This window comes from Ambystoma mexicanum, chromosome 12 (assembly GCF_040938575.1).
Source record: "Ambystoma mexicanum isolate Mex_15411 chromosome 12, UKY_AmexF1_1, whole genome shotgun sequence".
NCBI classification, from domain to species: domain Eukaryota; kingdom Metazoa; phylum Chordata; class Amphibia; order Caudata; family Ambystomatidae; genus Ambystoma; species Ambystoma mexicanum.
Window position 1 is genome coordinate 1,152,830,165 of NC_090936.1, and position 26,667 is coordinate 1,152,856,831.

At 47.6% G+C, this 26,667-nt stretch overlaps 1 protein-coding gene across 1 annotated transcript in view; it reads right to left on the reverse strand.

The window, feature by feature from the left end:
- The window catches only part of HELB (DNA helicase B), a 785,178-nt gene that overhangs the window by 123,907 nt on the left and 634,604 nt on the right, over nucleotides 1-26,667 (reverse strand). Inside the window, exon 11 of the mRNA XM_069629731.1 lies at nucleotides 1,517-1,651. Within this exon, the coding sequence (XP_069485832.1) occupies nucleotides 1,517-1,651 (135 nt within the window). The remainder of the gene's footprint in view (nucleotides 1-1,516; nucleotides 1,652-26,667) is intronic.

A 26,667-nucleotide genomic window follows, 5' to 3' on the forward strand; every position in this document is an offset into this window, starting at 1 on the left:
GAATGGGCTGCACATAAGAGGAGTGGCGGTGGATTGAGGAGCACTCAGTGTTATCAGGGCACGCCATTAGTTATATTACTTTTGGTTTGCGATCAGGCACTCTGTCTTGGCACAGCCACCGGTACTTCGGGGCTTCAGTTTATGGGCAGCACATTTCTCGATCAGCCTAGTTGGGCACATTGTCAATATAGGCCAATGGTGTATAGCTGGCTGAGCTAGAACATGCTGGGTGTGCAATTGTTAGGCACTGCAGAATGGTTCGTTGTATAACATTGATTGATCTATTCTGTTTAATAATTAGGCTAATTTGCCTCTGACCTATGTGCTTTCTTTTTCTTTGCTGTGATCTCACTGGTCATTTTCCATGATGACATGGTTCTGGAACATGTCTGATGATTATGTCACGGTGACCTTGGTAATGTATCCATTCATATTTTTACGTTATTTTTGAATGTGGTTTGTTTTATCCCATGTATTCATCCATTGGAATCCACATGCATGTATATGTCACAATTCAAATGATTGGGTTTTTGGGATATTTTGATGACAATTTTTCTTGAATTTATTGTTGGTTTGATTGTATTGCTTTGTCTATGGAATCCAGATTTTTTGCCTTGAAAAAGACCACAGAAGGTCGAAACATGCGTCGGCAAATCATTCTGGCTGATGAAAAGAATTTGAATACAAGATTCATTGGACATCCATTTGCGTGTTTATGTTTTTGTTGGATCACAATCAGATATTTTATCGACTGTTCCTTTGAAATATGGAGAGTCTAGCAGCGCAACATACTTAGCGGAGCTCAACCTTTCGTGGTCTTGTTTCTGAATGTACCCTCGCCTAGAAAAAGATTGTCAGGCAAACCTAAGAATAGAACTAGATCAGGTTTCCTAACTGAGGCAGACAATTCCAGGACTTTGCTGAAAACGCAGAGTCATGAATTTTTCAAGTGATCTGTCAGTTTTCGTTGTTCCAAGTCAAAAGGCATATCAAGAGATGTATTTTTGTATGCCCTGTATGAACCCAGACGTGAGCATTCCAAAGCTATTACACATGGCTCTACTGGTCCACATGGATCTGCATGGCCCCATTCCAAAATGGGCAGACACACCCCTTGTGCACAAGCAATCCGAGTCATGTTTCAGCCTTTTTGGCATCATAAGTAGGGTGTAGCTTGGGTCTCTATACAGAGCAGGCTGGGAACCACATTGATTTTGGATGTCCCTGCCACCCCCAAGCATAATTTGCATATGGTCTTTCCCCTTTTATAAGGCCATGGCCTGCTGAAAAACAATAGTCTGAAGGTTCACGGAGCAATGCCAGTGTTTAAAATAGTTCATAACCTTCCAGCCATTAACCTTTAGTGTTCCACTTCAAACTTACAAATGGTAGGTCACATAAGGATCTCTGAAGCAAGTGACTAACTTGTAGAGTGCAACCAATACATGCAAAGAGGCTGTGTTCAAACATACATTACATATTAAGTCATAGCTATAAAATGTGCTAAAATGCTTACCTGAAACGTATGAATTGTCCTGGCCCAGGCGTGTTTGATATTACAGATTCGTGAAAGCTTCCTGTAATCCAGTTCGTACTGCCGTTTCATCATGTCACTAATGGTCAAACAACGCATTGTATCTTTCTCCACATCCTGAGAGAACAAACAATAGGTTTGTGTGATTCAGACTGTCCGACTATAGCTAAAGAAACAAGCATCTTTTTCCAGATTCACATCTTAGAATTCTGCCAGCAGAAAAACATGAATGTAAACGCTGAAAAACTCGGAACCACAGAGAAAAACTAAGGAAAAGCCAGAAGAAAACATTTCGTACGATGTAAGAGGCCATCATCGGAGTATAATGAGAATATTAACTCAGCAAACAAGTAGATCATCATGACCATGGAAGTCAGAAGACGCAGCACCTTAAACTCTCCTAAGTTTCTTTTTCTTCCACCCATGAGACAACTTTGCTTTAAGGTGGTGCACATTCCAGTGCTCACACCACAAGACAACATCTCGAGTACAGAGCAGAAAGGGGCTTTCAGCCATATCCCAGGATGCTGCTAAACCCCAGTTATTTACCACAGCGTGCTTCGGTCAGCTTCCTGTAGCTAGTGACACTGGGGACATGGAGTGGGGCACAGGGAGATCAGACTTGCTACTGCCGGAGGGCACTGGGGTAAACAATGGCACGCTTTCTGCTCCTCCGCCCATCGTGTGGTAGGTCTACGTTCTGAAATCCCTGTTGGTTTTGCTTGGAGCAGGGTAATTGGCGACTACCATTTGGCCTCTCTTGGCTGCCATGAGTTCATGATGAGCCTGATGGCGGCAATCATTCGGTCAAATGCCTGGGCCCAAGGTGAAGGCAGGATTGGGGCTACTGAGCAGGGAGAATGTCTTCCCCTCAAAACGTTTGGGAGTTTAAAAAGGTAAGAACATTTTAGCCCCCCTTTGGCCAAAATGATTTTGATCCTGCTGTACTGTTTGGAATGTATGGTTTAGGATGCCGGAACATCTGTACATTAATTATCGGGACTACTGATATCTGTACAGTGAGCACTTAAGCCTGGATTACTATTTAAGCAACACTGTATATTGTTTTCATGTTCAAGTGTTTTTATTGATTTATAATCACTGAAGTATGATAATGAAAATGTATAAGGCAGTCAAAATACTCCATACAGTTAGTTAAATATACATTCCAAATGCATCCAAATGTGGACAGCTACACAAGTAACATGGCTGGTCTGTAACATGAGAACAGCCTGAATTCGGCAAGATCGAATCCCACAGCAGGGCTGACTTAGTCCTTCATACTCATGAGGTCAATAAATCAAGACCCATTCAAAATAGTGTAATAAGACCATGCATTAAAGCGCTTACAAGCAGGGGTTTGGGAGAGGGAGGGGCGACTGGCACGAATTGCTATATAAGAACTATATTTTTTTCAAACTTATTTTCAAATATCAAATCACATAAGCACTTCCTTTATTACATTAATCTGTGTTTGTAAGAGGAAGGGACTTTCGTAGCATTTTCTATCCTTGCAGGAAAACTTCCTTGGATCAGGCACTGCGATGAAGTTCCATTTATTTATTTTTATTTTTTACATTTATAAAGCGCACAAACAGCCCATGGGAATCGAGGTGCTGTTACAAGACGACGACTTAAGGCTGGGTGAGAGGTTTCATCTCTAAGGTGTGGTGGAAGGGAGTTCCACTGCATAGCAGCGATGAATGGGAAGCTGGAGCCACCCGCTCTGGCCCGCTTGACTTTGGGCACTGTGAGTAGGTTAGTGTATGGTGTTCTTGTAGGTCTCGAAGATGCTGGTCTGTTTATTCTTTGTGTTAGGTATTGAGGGGCTGTGTGGTTGATGCATTTATTGGTTATGGCTAGTGTTTTGAAGAGGACTTGTTCTTTGATGGGTAGCCAGTGGGCCTGTTTCCTGGCAGCAGGGATGTGGTCCCTTCTAGGAATTACGAAGGCAGCACAGAGCGCACTGTTTTGGATGGATTGGTGTTTATCCAAGTTCTTTACTGACGTGCCTGCAAAGAGGACGTTGCAGCAGTCAAGTCAGGATCCGGTTATAGCTCTAGCTATGGTGAGGCAGTTTTCCCTAGACAGGAAGGGTCTAGCTGCATTGAGAAGCTTAGCGTGATAGGCTGCGGAGGATGCAATGGCGTTCACTTGCCTGGACATGGAGAGGGTGGAGTCTACGTAGTCTTCAAGGGTTTTTACAGTATGAGATACTGTGAGTTGAATGTTGTCAATCGTGAAGTCCTGGAATTGGTTTTCCAATTTCTTTAGGGTTTCAGTGGATCCAATCAGGAGCAGTTATGTCTTGTCTGTGTTCAAGCACAACCCATTCTCAGCCTTGCAGGCTTTGATGGTGTAGTAGGCGGCTTTGAGGGTCTTGGCGCCAGACTCGTAGTCACCAGATAAGGGGAGGAGGACTTGTGTGTCGTCAGCGTAGTTAGTGTAAATGATGCCTAATTAATCCAGAATGTTGAATGAAGAGTGGTCTAGTGAAGATGTTGTATAATGTAGGGGATATGCAAGAACCCTGTGGCTCTCTGCATTGGATGATGTTGGGTTTAGCACAGGCTAGGTGTCAGAAGATTCTCATGGCTCTGCCCTGCAGGAATGAGGTGATCCAGGCTGTGGCGTTAGGGGAAAAATGCACTGTGAATGAGAGGTGGTGGCAGATGTTATGGTCAACTAGGTCGAAAGCCGCTGACAAGTCCTGAACGTCATACATCTGTTTTTTTAAGTTGAGTAAGGCGGTTTCGGTTACATGGCTGGGGCGAAAGCCAGACTGACAGAGTCTGAGGAGGCTGTTGGCTTCGAGGAACTGTTGGACTTGCAGATAAGCTGTTTTGTCCTTCTAGCAAGAATGGCACAGTAGTTATGGGCCTGTGGTTGCCGGGAGGTGTGGGGTCAAGTGAGGGTTTCTTTAGGAGAGGGCGAACACATGCTTCTTTGAGGCAGGCTGGGACAGACCCGGCCGCGAAGGAAGTGTCCCCTTTACCATTGGAGGGTTAGATAGTAAGAGTTAGAGGGTTGGAGGGTTTGATAGTAAGGATAGTGAGGGTTTCTTTAGGAGAGGGCGAACACATGCTTCTTTGAGGCAGGCTGGGACAGACCCGGCCGCGAAGGAAGCGTTAATGAAGGCTGTGAGGAAGGGTGCTAGTGCATTCTTTGATGAGGGTGGCCAGGCAAATGTCCCCTTTACAATTGGAGGGTTTGATAGTATTCATGAGGGAGATGACATCATGCTCGTTGACCTGCTTGAAGAAGAAGAGGGGGGAAGCCACGCTGGTTTTATGGAGATGGTGGAGTGACTTGGGATGGACCACTGACTGTTGGGTGGCTTTGATTTTGCAGTGCAGGGTGTCTAGTTTACTTAGCATGGCTGATTGTATACCATTACACCAAGCTTCATCTTTGGTGATAGTTTGAGGAGGGGGGTAGGTGTCACTAATTCCTGGAATATGATGAAGATCTCTTGCATATCCAATTTAGAGTTGGCAATCCTTTTGTTGAATGAGGTGGCTTTGGCATAGATGATTGCTTTTTTGTATTCCCTGGCAAGTTTGCGGAATTCTAGTTTGGCTGAATCAAGGTGATTTTTACATTACATTATTTGTAAGGCGCAACCAAGGGACTAGAGGCATACGGGCGCCAAGATAGTTGTTACCAGTTAGTCAGGATACAGAAGTCTGATCAGACCACATATTTAAATAAATTAGTTTTAGGTTTCATCTTAAAAACATCCAGCGTCGGGCAATTTCTCACATCTGGAGGTAAGGCGTTCCATTTTTGTTGGGGCAGCGGCCCAAAAGGCCACCCTTGTAACCATTTCCAATGAGGTCCTTGGGATTTGAAGAAGTCTTTCACCATTAGAGGAAACGCAATCAGTCTGTTCGCAATATAAACTGGGGGGGAAAAGGGCATATGTGCGAAAGAAGTCTAATATAATAGGCCGATCCTGCTACCAAGCTATTGACATGGGATGACATACCCAAGGTCTGATCAAAAATGACTCCCAAGATTTGTATTTTATCTTTGGCTGGAATGACATGGTCTGCAATGCGGAGGGATTGATACTCTGGAGCAAGTTTAGCAAGTCTAGGTCTGGAGCCAATGATCATCAGCTTGGACTTGCCATGGTTCAACGCCATCCCAGGGATGGATGGCTCAGGGGCAACATGCTCGCCTTAGAAGCAAGACGACAGGGAGCAACACAGGTTCGATACCTGGGTTCACGCTTAGAAACCTCTGGGTATTAAGCGTGAACCCGGGGATCGAACCTGTGTTGCTCCGTGTCGTCTTGCTTCCAAGGCGAGCATGTTGCCCCTCAGCACATTATAAATAACCCATCATATCGTATAATATCATGTCATGTCCATCCACTCCTGTATAATGTTATATACCTCTGACACTGCTAAGGCGTCCTTCTCACAGTCGCCCGAGAGGGGGGATGAGGCACTGTGAATCGTCAGCAAAGTTAGAAAAACAGATCTTTTTTTCTTCTAGCATATAAAAGAAAGGGCCTGTGAAGAGGTGGTATAGAACCGGGGAAAGCTAGGCCCTTTGTGGAACACCATAATTGAGTGAGATGGGTTCTGCTTCCGCTTGCTTGCTACACACCCGCATGGTTCTTGACCCCAAAAAGGACTGCATCTAGTAATTTGCTTGTTCACTGAAATTCGCTACCTTCTGCAGTCTGTCCAGAAGGAGAGGGTGACCCACTAAATCGAAAGCGGCCGATAAGTCCAAGGACATCAACATTGTTGTGCCCTTATTAATATTGGTCATCATGTTGGACGTAGGTTCCAGCAATGCTCATTCCATACTGAATCCTGGATCAAAAGTACAGTCACTAGTTGAAACGGGAATGCGACGCAAGTCAAGATACTAAAAATGAAATAAAAATAGCACTGCAATCGAGGCAATCACAGTAAAAGCAGTTAAAATAACAGTTAAAAAGGGAACATATAAACGGGCACTGACATATACCACAACTTATTTATATGATGGCCACAAAGCGCTTGGTGGTCTCGCGCTGGCGCTCTCGCGCCTGAAATGCACATATATGCAGCGCGAGATCCACCAGGCGGTCTGGGTAGTGTAGTTCAGGACTAGGAGAAAGCACGAGTCACAGCTGCTTTAACACCCGAAAGCAGGATGCAGACCGTGTCTTGGTAGGTTAGTTAGAAGCCAAGGAGGAGCCAATACAAAGTAGTTTAGGCAGGCAAACTCCCAAAACAAATTAAGAGGATAAGATCAAAAGTACAATCACTAGTTGAAAGGGGAATACGACGCAAGTCAAGATACTAAAAATAAAATAAAAATAGCACTGCAATCGAGGTAATCACAATAAAAGCAGTTAAAATAACTAAACCAGATTTGCTTGCAGAGAGATAGTGCTGTCCATTTTTTTGGAGCTGAGTTCTTGTAATTCAGGGTAGAACCAGGCGTTGGTGTTTCTTGTTGGTTTGGCTTTCCGAGATGTCAAAGGGGCAAGGGCTTCCACTGCTAATTTAATAGAGGTGTTATAGGTTTGTGCCAATATATCTGGGTCCTTGGAGAAGGGGGTTCTGAAGACCGGCCCTAGTAGGTGGGGTAGGAGCCGGTCTTTGGTGAGCTGGCAAGAGCTCCTGGTGAGGGCGGGAGAGAGACGCAGCGCAGGCAGGTGCACTTTCTTAGGGGTGGCGATATCAAATAGGATGACGTGGTGGTCTGTCCGGGGGAGGGGGAGTTGGCCTTGATGGAGAGAGGGCAGTTGTGGTGAGCTATCCAGGCTAGGGTGCAGCCCTTGATGTGGGTAGCGTCTGATGGTGTGTTTGAAGCCTAGGTTTACAAGCGTGTTGTCAAGTGTGTTGGCAGCGGAGTCTTTGAGGTCGTTGATGCCAAGGTTGAGGTCACCTAGGAGGATGGCCTTGGTTGATTTCTTTAGGTTGTCGGATAGGAGGTGTGCCAAGGCTGCCTGGAAATCGGCTATAGGGCCTGGGGGCCAATAGACAATGTGGAGGGAAATGGTACAGTTCGGAGAGGGGTTAGGTTTGAGGAATAGACCGTCGCTATTGCTTTCTATTGTCCTTTCGATCCTTCTGATGGGGATGGACTCTCTCGCTATCAGGGCAACACAACATCAGCTCCTTTTGAGAATGGCCGGTCCTGTCTAAATATAGTGTAGCCTGGGGGGAGGGCTAGGGAAAGGCTCGGGCCTGAGGCTTCATGGAGCCAAGTTTCAGTGATCATGAGGAGATCAAGGTTGTGCGTGGTGTTGTGGTTGTGTATATCAAGGGCATGTGCCCAGAGAGGGAGCGTGCGTTGACGAGGGCACAGCTGAGTGAGGTGTGTTGTGCTAATATGGTGTGGGTAGCATAGGGATAATAGCCGTTTTGGGTTAGAGGGGTGGTAGCTTCTACGAGCTCTGGTGGGGCACTCACAACCTAGGGTATTGTACTGGTGCCAGCATCAGTAGGCAGCATCCCAAGGGAGCACATGGAGTTCTGCAGCATCAGGGTGTTAGCGACTTTGGGAATGTGTACATCATTGGGCATAATGGGAGGGCTAGCAACATTGAACACACTCACCCGTTCGGGCAATAAGGGAAGGCTAACAATATTTGGCACATACACATCATTAGGCAGCAATGGAAGTCTAGCAGCAGCGGGCGTAGGTGGGGTGCAGGCAGTAATATGCAACAAAGGTGTGCGCCTAACAGTAGGCAGCAGCACAGTACCAGCTTCATTAGGCAGGTGTACATCATAGAGCAGCATGGGAGGGCTAGCGGCATCAAGCATGTTAGCGACTTTAGGCAGTAATGTAAGGCTAACAGTTTTTGGCACATTCACCTCAATAGGCATCAACATGTTAACAACCTTAGGCAGTAATGGAAGGCAAACAGTATTGGGGTACATACACATCATAGGGCAGCAATGTGGGGCCAGCTGCGGTAGGCGTAGGAAGGGTGTCAATATTAGCATGCAGCGACTTAGTGGCGATTCTAGCACTGTGTAATTACGGTGCGAGATACATAGGTAGATGCAAGGTGCTGGCGACATCAAACCTGGAAGGAGAGCTCGCAACTTGGGACGGACGAGTGCTCACCAATTTAGAAATCATCATTGGGATAGCTGTAGTGCAACAGGCATGCCTCCTGTGGCTCATCGTAGCAGAACAATTAATCGCAGTAGGCAGCGGGTGGGTGAGGAGGCTGTGGGCCTCAGTGTTAGTAAATACGATCTGCAAGGCTGGTGCTGTAATGAGAGTGGGATTTCGGTCCTCGAGGGCTTTCCAACCACAAAGCACATTGAGGCCATACAAATGGGGAAATGGCGCTATATAAATGACGATTACAATTACAACTCATGAGGCTATGGATGAACTGGGGAGCCTTGAATTATCTGTATTCACACCCGCCCCACGGTACCTGGAACAGGTGTATGTCCCCCCCCTCCATCCCTCTCCAGGTCCCAATTGCAAGCGTCCAACATGGAAGTGAAGGCCTGTTGGAAAGGCCTACAAAGCTCTCTGCAGCTCTGCTGCGAGCTCCGCTTGATTTTCAGCACGGATCAACAAGATTGCCTTCACGACGGACACCGGAGTGCTCCCCCAGCTTGCCCGTCCCTCGCATGCCTGCAGCGGATAAGATGGCAGCTACTGTGTGCAACGCCACCTCCATGGCAACCAACATCAACAAATGTAATGTATTCACCACCGCGGGCCCGGATTGGCCCCACCTGCTTCCTGCCTTCTGCTCCATAAATGGGCCCACTCACAGCCGGCTGACGAAGCCGTGCTGTGAAGGCCTGTTGGAAAGGCCTACGAAGCTCTCTGCAGCTCTTCGCTGCTCGCCACCAACAACAGCCCCCACCAGGTGTATTGGACAGAAGCCACTGGATGCCCTTCGAGGCCCTGCCTCCTCACTTGAGCCCACCCCCGTTGTGGCCCAATGCACGCAACTCCTGGCCAGCTTTGTTTAGGTCACAACTCATCCTACGCAAACCACCAGGCTCGAAATCCATGAGTAAAGTTTAAGCATGTGTGCATTCTGCCAGGTTAGGACTTCGGAGGGTTGGCTGGGCCCCAGCAAGCAGCCCCGAGGTCAGGCACATGGGTGGGTACTGCTGGTGCGTTAGGATAGAGTGCTAGTGAAGGAGATTCGATGTGTGCCCAGCTAGACTGATTTGTTTACGTAGGCTGTATACTAATGGCAGAGGTATTTAGGTATGTCAGGGATTTCAGTGTGGACAGCTATGTGAACTGCAGACCAGATATGCGTAGCCATAGCTGCATTCTAGAGTGCATGGATGGGGAGCCATGCCTGCGGCATGTGTCCACAGACGTGGTGCAAGTTATACATACCTGAGTTACGGGCAGATTTTTGTTCAGTGTTGTTTTCATAGGTCTCTCAGGATGGTAGATTGGTTGTTCGAGTGCATCTTTGGTACCGTTTGGTGCCGGCCCCATGAGCAAGGACGATGGACAAGGATTGCAGCTGTCTGTGCCCCATTTGAACTGGCTTTACATCATCTTGCTACACCCTTATTCACTGGGTGCCTGCCATGTGCATTCAGTAAAGGCCTACCAAGTGACCCTTCTGAGAGGTAAAACTGTCTGGAAACATGTCTTAAGATGCCCACCACCGCCTGCACAACTATCCAGAAGGCTGATTTGCTGCCGACCTTCCCTTTGCCTGCAGACCCCGATTGGATGACTGCAGCAGGATTTACACCAGCAGGATCACACTGCCAGCAGGCAGAGCCAGCCTCCTACGGACAAGGATTGCACCCGTATGTGCCTGTCCGGGTCTGGCAAGCGGCCTGGCAAGTACCTATACCCTCAGGTATGAGCTCCTGCACACTTTGCCTTTTTCTTGCCGCCCCCTTGCGGCCCGCGACCTTCGCATTCTCTGCATACCCACTCTGCTCCCAACTTGCACCAGCCCGTGTCAATTTGGCATTATCCAGCCACATTTGGACCACACCAACTACCTCACTACTGCTGGCCGACGCCCTCACCTGATTGAACTCGTCTGAACTTACTCAGCATGACCAACAAAAGCCCCCCCCCCTCCGTCATGTGAGGTGAGGCTTTACCGGCTTGCTCATGACCTACTTCCCAACCTCACCGCCCCTGATGTCACTGCTAACCCACCAGCCTACTGCGATCAGTCGGATACTTACAGGAGGTGACCATAAGTGCCCTTACATCCAACATGTTATTTTTTTCTTCCTTCCTAAATTTGACTTTTGCATAATATTGACCTACCGCCATACTTCCAGTTGTTATCTTGTTAGTCTGTATCTTCCTATATCGTGTTAACGTGCCTACCTATTATTCTTCCTTGATTACCTTCTGGTCTCGCTTCACCTGTAGCACTTCACTTGCATCCTAATATCTTAGTAGTATGCTCCCCAGTGTTTGATATGTTACCTAATATGCCTGCATCCCTCCTAACCTGCTCTACTCGTGCTTTCTATGCATCCCATCTATCCGCTACCTAAATGCTTTTGACTGTCTGTTAGTGTACCTGGTGTAGCCCCCTGCACGATGAGGCGTGGCTTTGCCAAACTCTACTCTACCTGAATTTGCCTGTCTTGTATACCTGATGTAGCCCCCCACCCATACCATGAGGCATGGCTCTGCCAGTTATGCTTTTTTAAGAACCACTTGCACGCTGTAACTTAAGGGTATTGCACTTTGTTGAAGGTTCACTTCGCAATCACTGTAATTAGCGCCCCGATACCGGAGGTTTGGCAGTGGCCACATCAAAGGTGCATCAGATTTACCAGCATTGTTAAGTGACCAGATTGCACCAGTTATATGGTGTTCCGGCATGGGCCGGGAAGGGCTCAGAGGGATGGGGTGAAGTATGAGCATCTGTGAGGGATGGGCGGAGAGGGGGGAGAGGAGATTGCAAGTATCATGCAGTTTGCCGTTACGAATGATGTCGGCCTCCGCAATGGTTTGGAAGAGTAGGTGTTTAGTTGGGTCTGGGCCTGTACTTGTGTGCAAGTTTCTCATGGTGTCCCACTGCAAACGCTGCTGGTAACCACAGTGGTTTGGAAAGTAGGCGTTTTGTTGGGTCTTGGCCAGTACCTGTGTGCTCGGCAATCACAGTATAGAGTGGGAGACTTTCAAGGAGGAGGAAGGAAAAAGCCAGGTTTTGAGGGCCTTTCTGATTGTGAGGTGCTTGTCAATGCTGCGGATGTGAAGGGGCATAGAGTTGCAGATGGTGGGAGTTTGGAGGGAGAAGGAGGATCTGCCAGTCTGGTGTCGTTATATTGGCGGATGCTAGGAGAAAGGTTGCGCCAGATTGGAGTGTTCGGGAGGGTCTGTAGAGTGTTACTGCGAGGTGAGATCGGGCACTAGAATGTGTAGATCACTGCGCTGATCAATAAGATTGTTTGTCGGACCCTACTGCTAGTGAGAGGGTTCTATAGAGACGGCGCCCTTCCATCTCAAAATTGGGTTGAACAGAAATTGTGTGGGACCCTTGTCACCTAGGCGCTAGGTCAGTGGTACTGTTTACTTAGATTTCTAATATTCACAAGAACTTGAGTTAGAATAGGTTGGTCATAGGGTGGATTTAATGAAATAGCCAACACATTTTTCAACCCTCCTGGGTCTTTTTCAAAGCATGTGGTATGGTTGTAGCACATTGATGTGGGTGATGCTGCTTCACCTGGAGTTGTCCCGGTGGCTGGAATCAGTAGAGCAGTCTCAGCAATCTTTCAATAGAGGGTTAGTTTGTCTTGGAAGAATTCCGTGTCTGTGTTGTGGATGGCACAGTGAGTGTTGTAAATGGGTTTATAGTCTTTCCAACAAAAAAAATCCATCGAAAAAGAAATCCATCAAAGTAAAAGCAACGAAAATAAATGCATCGAAATACTATCTTTTACATTACAAAGTACATATCCATCGAAACTTGTCCATCGACTATAGGAATTCGATGAAACATGCTTCACGTTAAAAGGTTACATGGAGCAGTCCAGTGCTGAAATTTTTAAAGTATTTCGCACTGGCCAGCTTCATGTAACGTTTTAGTGTTTGTTGCTTATTGGGAGTGGGGGGTTCCCCCCAAACTCCCAAGGGCACCCTAACCCAACCCTGATCGAAATCCAACTAAATGTATTCAATGAAAGTGCATTTCGATGGAAAAAGCTTTCAATGAATACATTTAGTTGGATTTCAATTTGATAAAAAAATATTCAATGGATAGACTGGTTACCATGCACATGCTTTAAAGGTAGTTTGTCATTCAATCGGGAGCCAGTGGAGGACTCTCAGTGTGTGGCTCTGTTCTCTGGAAGCGAAGCCAATGAGCAGGCAGACCACATCGTTATGGACTCTTTGTAGTTTCATAAGTTGGAACGCCTGTGTGTCTAGATAAAAGCAGTTTGAGTAATCTCGGTGAGAGGGGATGATGGTGAGGATGGCAGAGATTCAGTGAGGTAGGGGAAGATGCACCTGAGGATGTGTACGTGAAAGAAACAGGTTCTGAATACAGAGTTGATGTTTTGGAAGAGGGCTAGATCTGTGTTCAGCGTGCATCTGAGATTTTTTACTGAGGTGGAGGTTGCTGGTGGGGAACCTAGAGGCCAGGGGGTAGGTTGGGGAAGGAGCACAGTTTTTCCGGCGGACTAAGATTTCTGTTTTTCCAGGGTTGAGGATGAGGTGGTTAGTCCTCATCCAGTGGTCAATATCCTAGAGGCATGATGAGAGATCTGGACAGGTCGAGCCTGGTGATTTTAAGGATGATCTGGGTTTCGTCTGCGTAGGTGTAGCAGGTGAGATTGTGGGAGCGGATGAGTGTGGGTAGTGGGCTCAGATAGATATTGAGAGGCGGGAAGATAGGGATGCTCTCTGTGGGACCAAATTCGGGGATGGGCGGGATGCAGAGGTGAAAGGGTGGAGCAGGATGATTTGTGAGCGATTAGAGCTGAAGGAGGAGATCCAAGTGAGAGCAGTATCTTCAATTCCTCGAGAGTGTAGCCGGTCTAGGAGAATGGTGTGGTCAATGGTATCGAAGGCGGCAGAGGTGTCTTGGAGAAGGAGTACAGTGCATCCTTCTGCGGCCGCAGTTTTTGAGATCGTACAAAAATGGACACTACGGCGGACTTGGTTCCTCGGAGGGGTCTGAAGCCGGATTGGGCATGGTCAAGGAGGTGGTTGGTTTCAATGATCGAATTACTTGTATGCTGTGTGGTCCATGAGTTTGGCCATGAAGCAGGAGTTAGAGATTTGCTGGTAGTTCTGTGGAAGGGGTGGGTCGAACATAGTTTTTTTGAGGAGGGTTTGATGTAGGAGGTTTTTAAGGATTCTGGGAAGATTCCCAACATAAGGGCTTGGTTACCAGTACCGGTTGAGGTTCGGATGATTTTGAGGAGGGTAGGCGGGCAAGGGTCCTCAGGGGATCCTGACAGGCGGTTTTGTACTAGGAGCGAGAGGAACTCCTGGTGAGAGATCAAGGAGAAAAAGGCAAAGGTTTGCAACGGGAAGGAGTTGGGACAGGGGGTGGGAGGTAGGCGGGGCAGGATTTGTAGTTTAGAGATGATGGTAGAATGTCTGTTAATAGCGATGTTCTGAAAATGTTCTGATAAGGCATCGCATAGGGATTGGGAGTTAGGTAGAGGAGGGGTTGAGCAACCTGGCGATTTGAATTCAAAGATGATTCTATGCAGTTCTTTGCTCGGGTTGCGAGAGTTCAAGATTCTGTTCCCATACAATGCTTTTTTGGTTTGGGAGGTGAGGGGGGGGGGGGGGGGTTCGGTATTGGAGATGGTAAGGAGAAGATTGCTGAGTGATCTGTCCATGATGGGGGTTGTGGATGCATGGATGTGTTTGTGGCGCTAGAAACTGCATAGATATGTTGTTTGTGGCGCTAAAGACCGCATCAAGGGTGTGGCCTGCAGTGTGGGTGGGCAGTTTTTGTTGTAGCCAGGGGGAATAAGGAAGGCATGGTATCAACAGTGTGGTTGGGCAGAGATAAACTGGTGGGCAAGGGGCGGTTACTGAGGTTGGGCTGGGAGATCTGGCACAGAACATGGAAGATTGGGGGAGACTCAGAACCATACTCCCAAGCAGGCCCCTTTGGCGGCTCTGTGTGGGAGCGACTCCCAACTACTTGAATCGGTCTGCAGATACTGGGAACAGGTAGGCCTAGCCACCCTCGGGGACATATGGCAGGAAGGGGAGGCGGTGGACTTTCAGCGGCTGCAGGAAGAGACGGGAGTACATGGTGGCCAATATATAACCTACGCTAGGCTGGTGAAAAAGACTAGAGAAAGATGGCCGGAGACAGTGCTCACGGAGGATCCAGTTGCCTCCCTGGAAACCATGTACGATGTATCGGAGGGCGGGCATGAAATATCAAGGATATATGGGCTCCTGCAGGCAAGGGCAGGGAAGGAGTTGCTCCAATTGAGACAAGATTGGGAGGAGAAGGTGGGAGGACCCATGACGGATGGGCAGTGGGAACGGGCCCAGAGGTACCATAAAAAGGTGTCCCGTAACGCGAGATTCCAACAGCTTCAGTTGTATGTTACCCACAGGGCTTATTTAACCCCCGGGAAGATTGCAAAATTTGGGGGATCAGCTACACAGCAATGCCCCAGGTGTGGGGAGGTGAACACGGGACTGCTACACATGTTTTGGGCTTGCCCAGAGGTGCATAGATTTTGGAATGAGGTCAAGATGAAACTGGCTGGCAGGGGGGTAGTGCTGGATGTAGAATCGGCCTTGTCAGGCTTACTTGGACTATTCCCTAGACCCCGGCATTTGAAACCCATAAGCAAGATGAAGGACCTGGCCTATGTCTTGGCCAAACGTAAGATCGCCATGGGCTGGAAGGCGGCCCATAGACCCAGGGTGGAGTTGTGGTGGACAGACCTCTTGAGATGGGCGGAAGCTGAATCTGTAGTCTGGTTTGAAGCGTTCACCAGGGGGGAGCGAAGAAGAAGTAGGGCCCTTGTTGGCCTGCCGGCAATTGGTGGCCTCGTTGGCAAACCCTCACCAGGGTGACAACGAAACAGAGGACCCGGTTGATGGCAGTCTAGGTAGTATGCCACCCAGCGATGTTCCCGTAAATGATATGTGAGAACTGGCTCTAGTTTAAAGGGGGAGGGGGGAGTTGGGGAGTTTGAAAATGTGTTGAAATATGATGCTTTCTATGTTTTGAAATGGTTGTAGTGTGTTTGTTTGACCTTAAAAAATAAAATAAAAATATATTTAAAAAAAAAAAACGCAGTCCTAGTGGTGTCTTGTCAAAATAAAAAGGAATATACTAATAAATCTACTGGCAATCCTTACCTCTAAATACAAATAGTGATGGAAACAATGTTATACAAAAGAAAAGTGTTCCAGAAATACGTTGGGATATTCAAGCCGTTGGCTTCCCTTCCCCACGTTTTCAGCACAAGACAATGCGGCACGCTCCAGCTTAGCACAGCCTCTGGCTTCTCTAGCACGAGGGTGCAGCTCAACACTTCCACATCATGGCCGTCTCTGCACAAGTCTCTTTGCCATTCAAAGTATCTTCTTTCACAGGGCCTGATGCAACAAAGTTCCTTTCCTTTTCGTATTTCACATATAGACAATTTTCTTACGTGATTTACTATTCACCTCGGATCCCCCTTCGCCAGGCTCAGATCCGCTTTGACACAACATTTTTAATCAGTCTCCCTCTGCCGGGGCTCGGACCAACATTATCTATTTTGTTATAAACCTTCTTTACTGTATCAACATAACATCGAAGACTTTCGATTGTGTGCAGGATTTTGCTTGACCCGTAACAGGACCACTTTGATTCGCAATCCTTTGCCACACTCACTTTTGTCAACTCTCAGCTGAATACCTTACAGAGACCTACGCTTGAGCACCCACCTGGTGCTGGACCACTTGTCAAAAGGTATCGTATCTTGGTTTCAAAGTACAATCACTCATCTGCAGTTCAACTTTACTTGCATTGGTTATCACACACATTTCACACAATGCTCGTTCCAGCGCTCGCCATACAATGTTGCCGTTTGCATCCTTGGCTTCCACACAGCCGGTCTCCCCAATTCACTGGCTGTATTAATTTCACTGAAGCTGCTTTGTTGTTGGAGTCAAGGACAGTACACACAGGAGCTGGTGATTCTCCCCATCTGGAGTATCGACGTGGGAGGGTCCCGGGTACCTCTGGCACACAATGAAGGATAGCTCCGCCTGGTTTCCTGGTCTTATGCTTTCTATTCTCCAGGCTTCGCGAAAGTAACGGTTCCTTGTCGAAAAGGTCAAGGTAACTTCCCTCCTTGTGATCCCCTTCTGTTTCGCCATCTTTCTCCTCTTGTTAAACTGCCATCCTGGAACTGCGGTTTCCTCGTGTGCTTTGCCTCCCTCAGTGTGCTCTTGTGCACCGCCTTTTATCCGTGTGGGGAAGTGTAATGGAAGTCAGGTGTGTGTGTGTGATGGTCAGTAATTGCCTGATCATTGTATTGGGACACGTCAGTATACGGCTCAGGTGTTAGTCCGTTTTCTCTCATAGCGGGCTGTCTGTGAGAAAGTGTTCATGTCGTAGAAGGGGAGGGGGGGGTCTTGAGTTCCTAAATAGGTAGGATGGGGTAAAGGTGTAACAGGGAATGGGATACTGTGTCTCACCATCCGGTGTCCCACTCCCACTCCCCGAAGACTCCTCGCTCAGGTGATCCTCCTGCACTGGTCCACCCCCAGGAACTGGATCCAAAAGCGATGGCTGTGTCCTGGCCACCTGGATGACAGATCCCGGGGACTAGTGGGTGAGACCCCTTCTGGTTTGTCACAGGGGTCCATAAATAAGTTGGGAGCTGTGGGAGATGGAGGGTGAGAGTTGGAATTTTACAAGGAGGAATTCATAATCTGTGGCGTTGGGTAAGGAGTCTTTGATTAGCAGAGGAAATTGGTGCTTGTATAGGATTGCTAGATCTATTCTAAACAGTCATGTTGTAGCCGGGGGGTGAAGGGGAAGGCCTTGTATGCAATAGGTTCGTAGTCAGCAAACCAGGTCTCTGTGATGAAAAGGTTGTCTGGGTTTTCGTCCGAGAAGGTCAAAGATGTTACATTTGTTTCTAGAGACTGACCTGGCGTTGATGAGAATGCAAGCGATTCAGTGGAATGTGCTGGGCGGCATGAGCTTGCCAGGTCATGGTGGGAATTGTTGAAGGGTGGGAACTGTGGGGTGAGTGTTGGCGGCGGGGTGAGGAATGGGGAGACCAGTGGAGGGCATTGTTGGTGGAGGTCGACAGCAGGGGATGGGGGAGTGTGGTACAACCGGTTTGGGAGCCGGAGGCGAGGTTTGGGTGCTATAGCTAGGGGGCAAGGATTGGGATCTGGGGTGGAGCATGGGTGATACTAAGTGTGGCTAAGTTGTCAGAACTTCCGGATGAGACAGAAGTTTCGAGGTGTGGTTTTCACTTGTAGCCATCGCTAAGGGCATCTGTCCCCCTTGCCTGTTCGGGTTTGAATTTTGTGCAAAGGATCTGCACTACGTAATTGAGAGCAAAGTGAATGGACTGACGGGTATGTAGAGTTAATTTCCAACTATCAAGCGTTCGACCAGAGAGATAATTGTGACTAAGTCATACTCAAATGACCTTAACCATGGAGTAGACACATTTGAAGTGTCGTATTCAATCTGCGCTGACCATCCTGAATTTCAAGTGACAACAGTGTTTTTATACAACGCAGATTGTGACACTTGTCAAGGATACAGTAGAAGAACTGTTTTTTGACAGACAAGTTGACCCAAACATATAGATGGAAAGAGTTTGAGGAAATACAATTGTTTGTTATCACCCCCTGAACAATGTCAAGCACCATGTGTGTATGACAGAAAAATGTTGGCTTTAGACGTGAATATCATCACGTTTGTTAAATTGATATTCAATGTCCAGGTGTATGGTTATCAGCTTAGACAGAGGTATAGGTTATTAGTTGCAGAGGTTGCAGTCACTGCAGTCTGTCTACTGTGATGGTTACTGAAGGAGGAGCTGCCGATTAAAACCCCTACCTCCAACAAAGGCAACTTTTGAACAAACTTAAAGCAAGTTCAATGGTAGCAGTGAACGGTTTAACCTCAAAGCATAGCACACAAGGGAACAGAGCGAGGTATGCAGCAAAGACCACTAACAAATACGATTTGTTGATCACGACCCCATTTAGAAAAATAATGAGGATGACTGCTCAAGGGACGGCTAGCAAGTCAAAAGTAACTGGCAGCAAATCAACATGGCACCCGATGGGTCTTACTACCAGCAAACCATTTAAAACTCAAAGATAGATTATTATATGGGAAACCACAACTAAAGTGGAAATTCGGCTGAGAAAAGCTCCAGGGGGAACTACAAACATGGTCCCAGACAACGTCCTGTTGGAAAGCACTAAAAACATAAATCCAGAGACACAGAACCAGAACAGATTACTGAATCAGGGAAGACACCAATCCCACACCAACAAGGCTCAGAGGACTATCCCCAAAATAGATTTGCTTAGGGCAGCTAACATTTTCACACTTATGGCGGACGTAATGGATTCTACTTCCCCCAGCTTGACGGCCGCCGACCTAGCCTCAGAACAAGTGGCTTCAAACGTGACACGAGTTGTAAACATGGAAGTCCCAGGTTTGGTGAATTTGAATGAGAATTGCAACACAGAAAGTAGCACCAGAGATCATAATGTTTGGGATTTAATTATTGAAGACAATAATGGGTCAACATGGCGATTCCAAAAAAGAACTAACAAGAGAGCTACGCCCTCAAGTAAAGATTGGGGTTAATTTACATCAAAAGAGGATAGTCAACCTCCTAAAGAACTGCCTGCGATCTCACATAAGTTTCAATTTACATCTGATAGCACCAACGTGAAGGTGCTTCCAAGTGCACAGGTAATCATCGAGGCAAACATGGTAGCAGCCTTGTCGGTCACTATGGCCCCATTCATGAAGCTTTACGAAAACATGAACAACCAATTTAAGGACCAAACAACTATAATCGCAATGACGCATTCAAAGATGCTGTTCATAGAAGGATTCATTACAGCTATCCAAATCAATCTAGAAAAAAATGCAGCTCAAGTAACATGTATTCTGGATAGCATATTGGATCCTATCATTACGAAAAAAATGAAAGACGCATTCAAAGATTGATAAAAATGTAAATGTTGCAGAAGGCCAAGTCAGCGGAAATTAGGACAACCACCGCCACCAATTCCCTAAACCAAGAACCGACCCATAGATACATGGAAATACTAGGAGGTGTCAACGGGAGGTGACACAACCTCACCCATAGAACAAAGCAGCGGCAAGGTTCTGATCATAGACCTACTCAACAGCGGTGAGGATCAAGACACCAACATCACGCCCAACAAGGAAGTGCAGAGGGAGATAACTAACCTACAGGATAAAGAATATGACCCAGACCACCTGAAGAAGTGTAACCCACAGAAAGAGTATGACAATGCATTACTTACCGTAAAAGCATTTCTGATGGTTGTATCTGCTTAGATTCACATGCTGTGCATAGGTCCGACATCCAGTGGTCAGTGCGGAGTATTGCATTTTGTTTTTCGTAGTCGAAAAGGGGACGTCGACAAGGTGTGTCTGTAACACTATCCCTATAGTGACGTGTGTTGTACCCACAATCCCTCACGCGTCGAGGTCCCTCTGTTTGTATTTTTCTGCCCTGAGGGAGCCTTCTAGACGTGAGTGAGTACAGAAAAGAGAGAAATATAGAAAAGGATGTCTATGTTCCTTCCATCCAAGCGGGGAGGAAGGGTGGGCGCATGTGAATCTAAGCAGATACAACCATCAGAAATGCTTTTACGGTAAGTAATGCATTGTCTTCTGATGTTTGTTAATCTGCTTAGAATCACATGCTGTGCATAGACTAGCGAGCAGTACCCGGAGTTGGCGGTGGGTTATGAGAAGGAACAGTAGAGAAAAGATGTCTTAATACTGCCTGGCCCACCTGGGAGTCAGATCTAGAGTGTGCATCTAGACAGTAGTGTTTTGTAAAGGTGTGCACAGAACTCCAGGTAGCCGCTTTGCAGATGGACTCAAGGGGAACATTTGCAATGAATGCTATGGACGCCCCCGTGCCTCGAGTAGAATGTGCTCTTGGCCTAAAGGGCAGTTCTCTCTTAGCAAGAGTATAGCAGAGAGTGATGCATTGAACAATCCATCTAGAAATAGTGGACTTTGAAACTGCATCCCCTTCTCTTCCTGCTGCCACCGAGACGAAGAACTGATTAGTCTTCCTCAGTGGTCTGGTTCTTTCCATGTAGAACATGACCGCCCTGCGGACATCTAGAGTGTGCAGAGTCCTTTCTCCCAAGTTGGAAGGATTTTGAAAGAACGCTGGTAGTTCTATAGACTGGTTTACGTGGAATTTTGAGATGAAATTTGGAGCAAACCTTGGGTGAGTGCGTAGAACCACTTTATCTTTGTGAACTGTAACAAAGGGGTCTAGAACAGAAAGAGCCTGTAGTTCACTTACTCTCCTGATGGAGGTGATAGCTATTAGAAAAGCAGTCTTAAGAGTGAGGTCTTTAAGAGATGCTTTGTGCATGGGTTCAAATGGTGAGCCCCTGAGTTTGGTAAGTACCACGTTAAGGTCCCATCCGGGAGCTGGGTCAGCTATCGGGGGGTGTATTCTCTTTACTCCCTCCATGAAGGCCTTTATAACAGGGATCTTCCACCACGACACTTTGAGTTGGGAAGTGGTGTATGCAGAAAGTGCCGCTAGGTGGACTTTAATGGAATTGAACACTAGACCTGAATCTAATAAATGGGTCAGGTATAGAATAATATGTGTGGGAGAGCAGTCAATTGGGTTGATGCTCTTTCCTCTGCACCAAATGACAAATCTCTTCCATTTGCTAGAATAGCAGTGGCGAGTGTTAGGTTTTCTGGCTTCCCTGAGGATGTCCATGCATCTCTGTGGGAGCTGTAGATGTCCAAATTCTATGATCTCAGGTGCCAGGCTGCTAAATTCATGTTCTGGGGGCATGGATGCAGAGTCCTGCCCCTGTCTTGTGACAGCATGTTGTACGGGCGGGGGAGTTTCACTGGGGGAGATAGAGACATCTCCATCAAGTGAGCGAACCATGGCTGTCGGGCCCACATTGGGGCCACCAGTATCATGGTTACTTGTTCCTGGTGCATCTTGTGCACTACCTTGTTGAGAAGGGGAGTCGGGGGGAAAAGCGTAAACAAATCTCCCTGACCATTGAATCGACAGACCGTTCCCCTTGGATTGGTTCTGGGGGTACCTGGAGGCGTAACTTTGGCATTGTGAGTTCTCCAGGGTTGCGAATAGGTCTATTTCTGGGAACCCCCATTGCGTGAAGACGTCGAAGACGATGTCTTCGTGCAGTCGCCATTCGTACTCTTCGGGCAGGGGGAAATCTCTGCTGAGTTTGTCTGCCAGCAGATTGAGTTCCCCAGGTACATGTTGTGACAGAAGGAACATATTCTGTTTGAGAGCCCACTTCCATATGTTTTGGGCCAGTTTGCACAGTCCTGGAGAGTGGGTTCCCCCCTGCTTGTTGATGTAATACATGGCTGTGGTGCTGTCTGTAAGGACCATCACTGTCCTGCCTTGTAGGTGTTCCTTGAAGGCTTTTAGCGCCTTGAACACCGCTAGTAGCTCCAGAAGATTGATGTGTTTGGATGCTACGTTCGGAATCCACTCTCCGTGAGCAGTTTGATGGGATAGGTGAGCCCCCCATCCTCTGAGGGATGCGTCTGTGGTTAGAGTGGCTTCCGCCGCGGGTGTGGCAAAGGGTTTCCCTTTTTCTAGGTTTTCTTTTGTCCACCACTGTAGCGAGAGAACTAAGGCCTGCGAGACCACCACTAGGTCGTCCCATAGTCCGCTGGCCTGACACCACTGGCTGTTGAGCCACTCCTGCATTGGGCGCATGCGCAGGCGCGCGTGAGGTACCAAATAAATACACAACGCCATCATGCCTAGCAAGCGCATTGCTTTGCGTACCGTCACCTCTTGACCGGTCACATTGAGGGATCTGAAACAACATGTTTTGGACCCTCTCTTTGGAGGGGAAGACGACGCCGTCCTTTGTTTGAATTAGAGCCCCTAGGAATTGTTTGATTTGGCTGGGGTCTAGGCTGGACTTCTTTTCGTTGATGGAGAAGCCCAACTGGAACAAAAGGTCTACCGTCTTTTGGGTATTGGAGAAGCATGTTTCGTAAGAATCCCCTGTTATGAGCCAGTCGTCGAGGTAAGGGTAAACTGGGATGGACAACCTGCGCAGGTGGGCGCTGCCACTGCCAGTACCTTCGTGAATACCCTCGGTGCTGATGCTATGCCGAAGGGTAGCACTCTGAACTGGTAGTGTTTGCCCTCTATCATGAACCGGAGGTATTTTCTGTGCGCTGGCAACATTAAAATATGAAAGTATGCATCTTTCATGTCCAATGTTGTCATGTAATCTCCCTGTGATAGCAGTGGGATCACTTCCTGTAGGGTCACCATACGAAACTTTTGGGGTTTGATGAACTTGTTCGCTGGGCGCAGATCTAATACAGGGCGCATGGTTAGATCCTTTTTGGGTACAAGGAAGTACACTGAATAAATACCTTCCGTTACCTGAGATAGAGGCACGACCTCTATGGCTCCTTTTTCCAGCAGTTGTTGTACTTCTTGTAGAAGGATGGCAAGATGTTCCGGTGACATGCTTCGTCCCCTCGGGGTTTGTATGTTGGGGAACTGTTGAATTTGATGCAGTATCCGTGGGCTACGGTGGAAAGTACCCAGCGGTCTGACGTTATACCCTCCCATGCTGGAAGAAAGGATGTTATCCGGCCCCCGACCGGTGTTGCATGGGAGGGGACGCGAATCTTCGCATCACTTGGTGTTGTTAGGGGCTTGGGAACCTCTGGGGGTGGACCCTCGCCCTCTTCCTTTGCCCCGGCGCTGTCCTCTTTGGCTGTACTGGCCACTATTGGTCTGGAAATTGGTGGCAGGGTACTGTTGCTGCTGGTTTTGTTGTTGGCGTTGGCCACGAAAAAAGCGTTTGTTGCCATAGCCGCGCCTGGTAGAGGGCTTAGAGATTTGGTCAAGAGTTTTGATAGTATCAAACTCTTTTTTAGCCATCTCCAGAGCCTCATCCACCGCTTTCCCGAAGAGGTTTGAGTCTTCAACAGGTTTATTTATTAAAGACGCCTGTGTCTCCGGTTTGAACCCTGAGTTGCGCAGCCATACGTATCGTTTTAGGACTATTCCCTGAACTAGGGAACGTCCCGCAGTTGTAACGCTCACCTGATTCCCGTAGAGGCGCTGGTCTTGACTGGGCGTATACCGTATCTTCAAAGGTGATGTGTAACACACGGCTGGCTCTTTGGGCTGGACCTCTGTGCACTGTATGCCTGACTCGAAGGGTAAGATGTCTGCAGATAGAAAATATGGGATTAAGGAACTGGGTTATTGAATGTCTCTCTCTTCTTCCCTTTCTCTTCTCCTGTAGAACCCCAAAGGTTAACGCTCTCACCTTAGGTAAGTGAACGCCGTGCTCTCCATCTGCCTCGGGGCAGGGTGCTGTAACCAGTTTCTTCACTGGATAAGAGGAGCAGACCTCTTGACTTCAGAGGACTGCTGTCCGTCGTTTACTGCACGAACGGTAAGTTTCGAGTAATTCTAATGTCTTTAAAGTCTTTAGTAATGATGTTTCTTGTTTTGCAGGGTTCCGGCGATGGCGGATGACGGGCTGTAGTGAGTTGAAGATGGAGCCCGTGTGATGAATAGAAGCGCCTGGAAGCACGCAAGTAAGCGCTTGTTGCCTGCTTCACGATGCGCTCTAACTGTCTTTTTATTATGCAGGTACAAGTTCGGAGCGGTTGCAGGGTGCCGGAATACCCACTGGGTTAGATGTGGAAAGGAGTAATGGCACGTGAGTATTAAAGTTCCCCAATGTCTTTAAACGCACCTTGTTTTGTCTTTCAGATGCGGGATGCAGCGCCGAAGGCCTCCGGAGCGCACGAAGAGTAGGTAAGCCTTTGTCTTTCAGATGCCGGAATGCAGCGCGAGGCGTTGGTGACAGCCGATGGACCAGGTAAGTGAAGAGCTGTCACTGAAGACCGTAATGCTAACCTGTTCTTTGTCTTTATAGGTGTTGCTGAAGACTGGATTCAGGATGGTAAGCCTTTTTCCTTAGGCCCAGGATCAGATGCAGAAGACACGATGAGCGTTCTGCTGCAGAGGATGCAGAATAACGCAAAGCAAGATTCATCCATCGGGTGTGGTTTAAATAGCCTCCTGTAGTGCTTAGGTGTCTCCTTCCACAGCCACGCCTAGGTAAGAAAAGAGTTCCTGCTTTCCAGAAGAGTTCCAGTATTCTGAACCTAGGGAGTGGCTCCTGCCCCACCCAACAGGAAAAGTAGTTCCAAACAGAAGAGGATCAGAGGCTCAACTGGCAGGCAAGTAAGCAGCATGGTCTGCTGCAGGTAAGTCCACCCAAGCATTATGAGCCCGGCGCTTCCAGCGCTGGGACTGGGCATATTTATGAGCCTGGTGCCACTGGCGCCAGGACTGGGTCCAAAAGGTCCCAACTGGGACTCGTTGGCACTCGGAACCTGGGTTATGGATCTGCTTCCAAGGGAGTTGGGAAAACCCTGACCTTTTGGAAGCAGAGATCATGACAGTACCCCCCCTCAAGGCCCCTCCCAAACCGGGCTTCTCCGGGGGTTTTGGCTTGTCAGGAAATGTTCGGTGAAATCTTTTGATTAGGCGAGGAGCGTGGACATATTCAGCAGGTTCCCAGGATCTCTCTTGGGGGCCGTAGCCTTTCCAGTCAATTAGGTAAAATAGTTTAGATTTGGAGATCTTGGAGTCCAGAATGCTTTTGACTTCAAACTCGAGTTCTCCATCAACTAGGATAGGTTTTGGAGATTTAGTTAGTCGGGTTTGAGGTTGCACGGGTTTTAATAGAGAGACGTGGAAGACCGGATGTATTTTCATGTGCGGGGGCAAGTTCAACTTGACCGCTACTGGGTTTACTATGGTAGTGATGGAATAGGGACCAAGGTATCTTGGGTTGAATGTGCGTGGCCCTTTTAGAGGTAGATATTTGGTGGATAACCAGACTTCATCCCCTACTTGATATTGAGGGGCTTCCTTCCGATGTTGATCTGCTCCTTTCTTGTATTGTTCTTTAGCCCTTTGAAGGTGAGAAACAGCTTCCTTAAAGGCTTGGGTGATTGTAGAATGCAGGTAGTCTACTGCTGGTGTTTCAAGATCTTGGAGGGGATCCAACTCCGAGGTTCGAGGGTGACTGCCGTAAAAAAGAAAAAACAGGGTTTTCCCAGTTCCCGAATGGACAGAGTTATTGTAGGCATATTCGGCTATCCAAAGGATGTCTTCAAGTTTTTTCAGTTTGTTGCAGTGTGCAGCGTAAATACTGTTCCAGAGTTTGATTGGACCTCTCGGTTTGTCCGTCGGTCTGAGGGTGGTGACTGGTCGATAGTCTCACATCAATTTGAGCCGACCGACAGCAACTTCGCCAAAAATGAGAAATAAATTGACTACCTCGATCCGAAATTAGAACCGAAGGAAAACCGTGCAGTCGGACGATGTTTTCGAGAAATTCTCGGGCCAGAGTTGCTGCTGTTGGCAAGCCTTTGAGCGGAATGAAATGCGCCATCTTGGAGAATAAGTCCACGATTACTAGAATCGTATTGTATCCGGAGCATGGAGGTAGATCAGTGATGAAGTCCATAGAAAGCGTATGCCAAGGCCGAGGTGGGATGTCAATAGGGCGTAAGAGGCCTGCTGGTCTTTCCTTTTGACTCTTGTTTTGGGCGCATACTCCACAGGACATTATAAAGTCTCTGATATCTTTTTTCCAAGACGGCCACCAGAAGTAGCGCTTGATCTTTTCTGAGGTCTTGGCCATACCGGGATGTCCTTCCATTAAAGAATCGTGATAACAAGAGATTACTTTTTTCTGTAAATCTGTGCTGGGTAGGTATAATCATTCTTGGAAATACAATAAGTTGTCCTTTACTACAAAGTCCTTTCCCTGCAGATGCCAATTCTGTATGTCTGCTGGAGTTACAAGTTGCCTGGCTTTATCCTTAACTTCCTCTATGGATTCTGTGGCGATTACACCCAGAATTCTTTGTT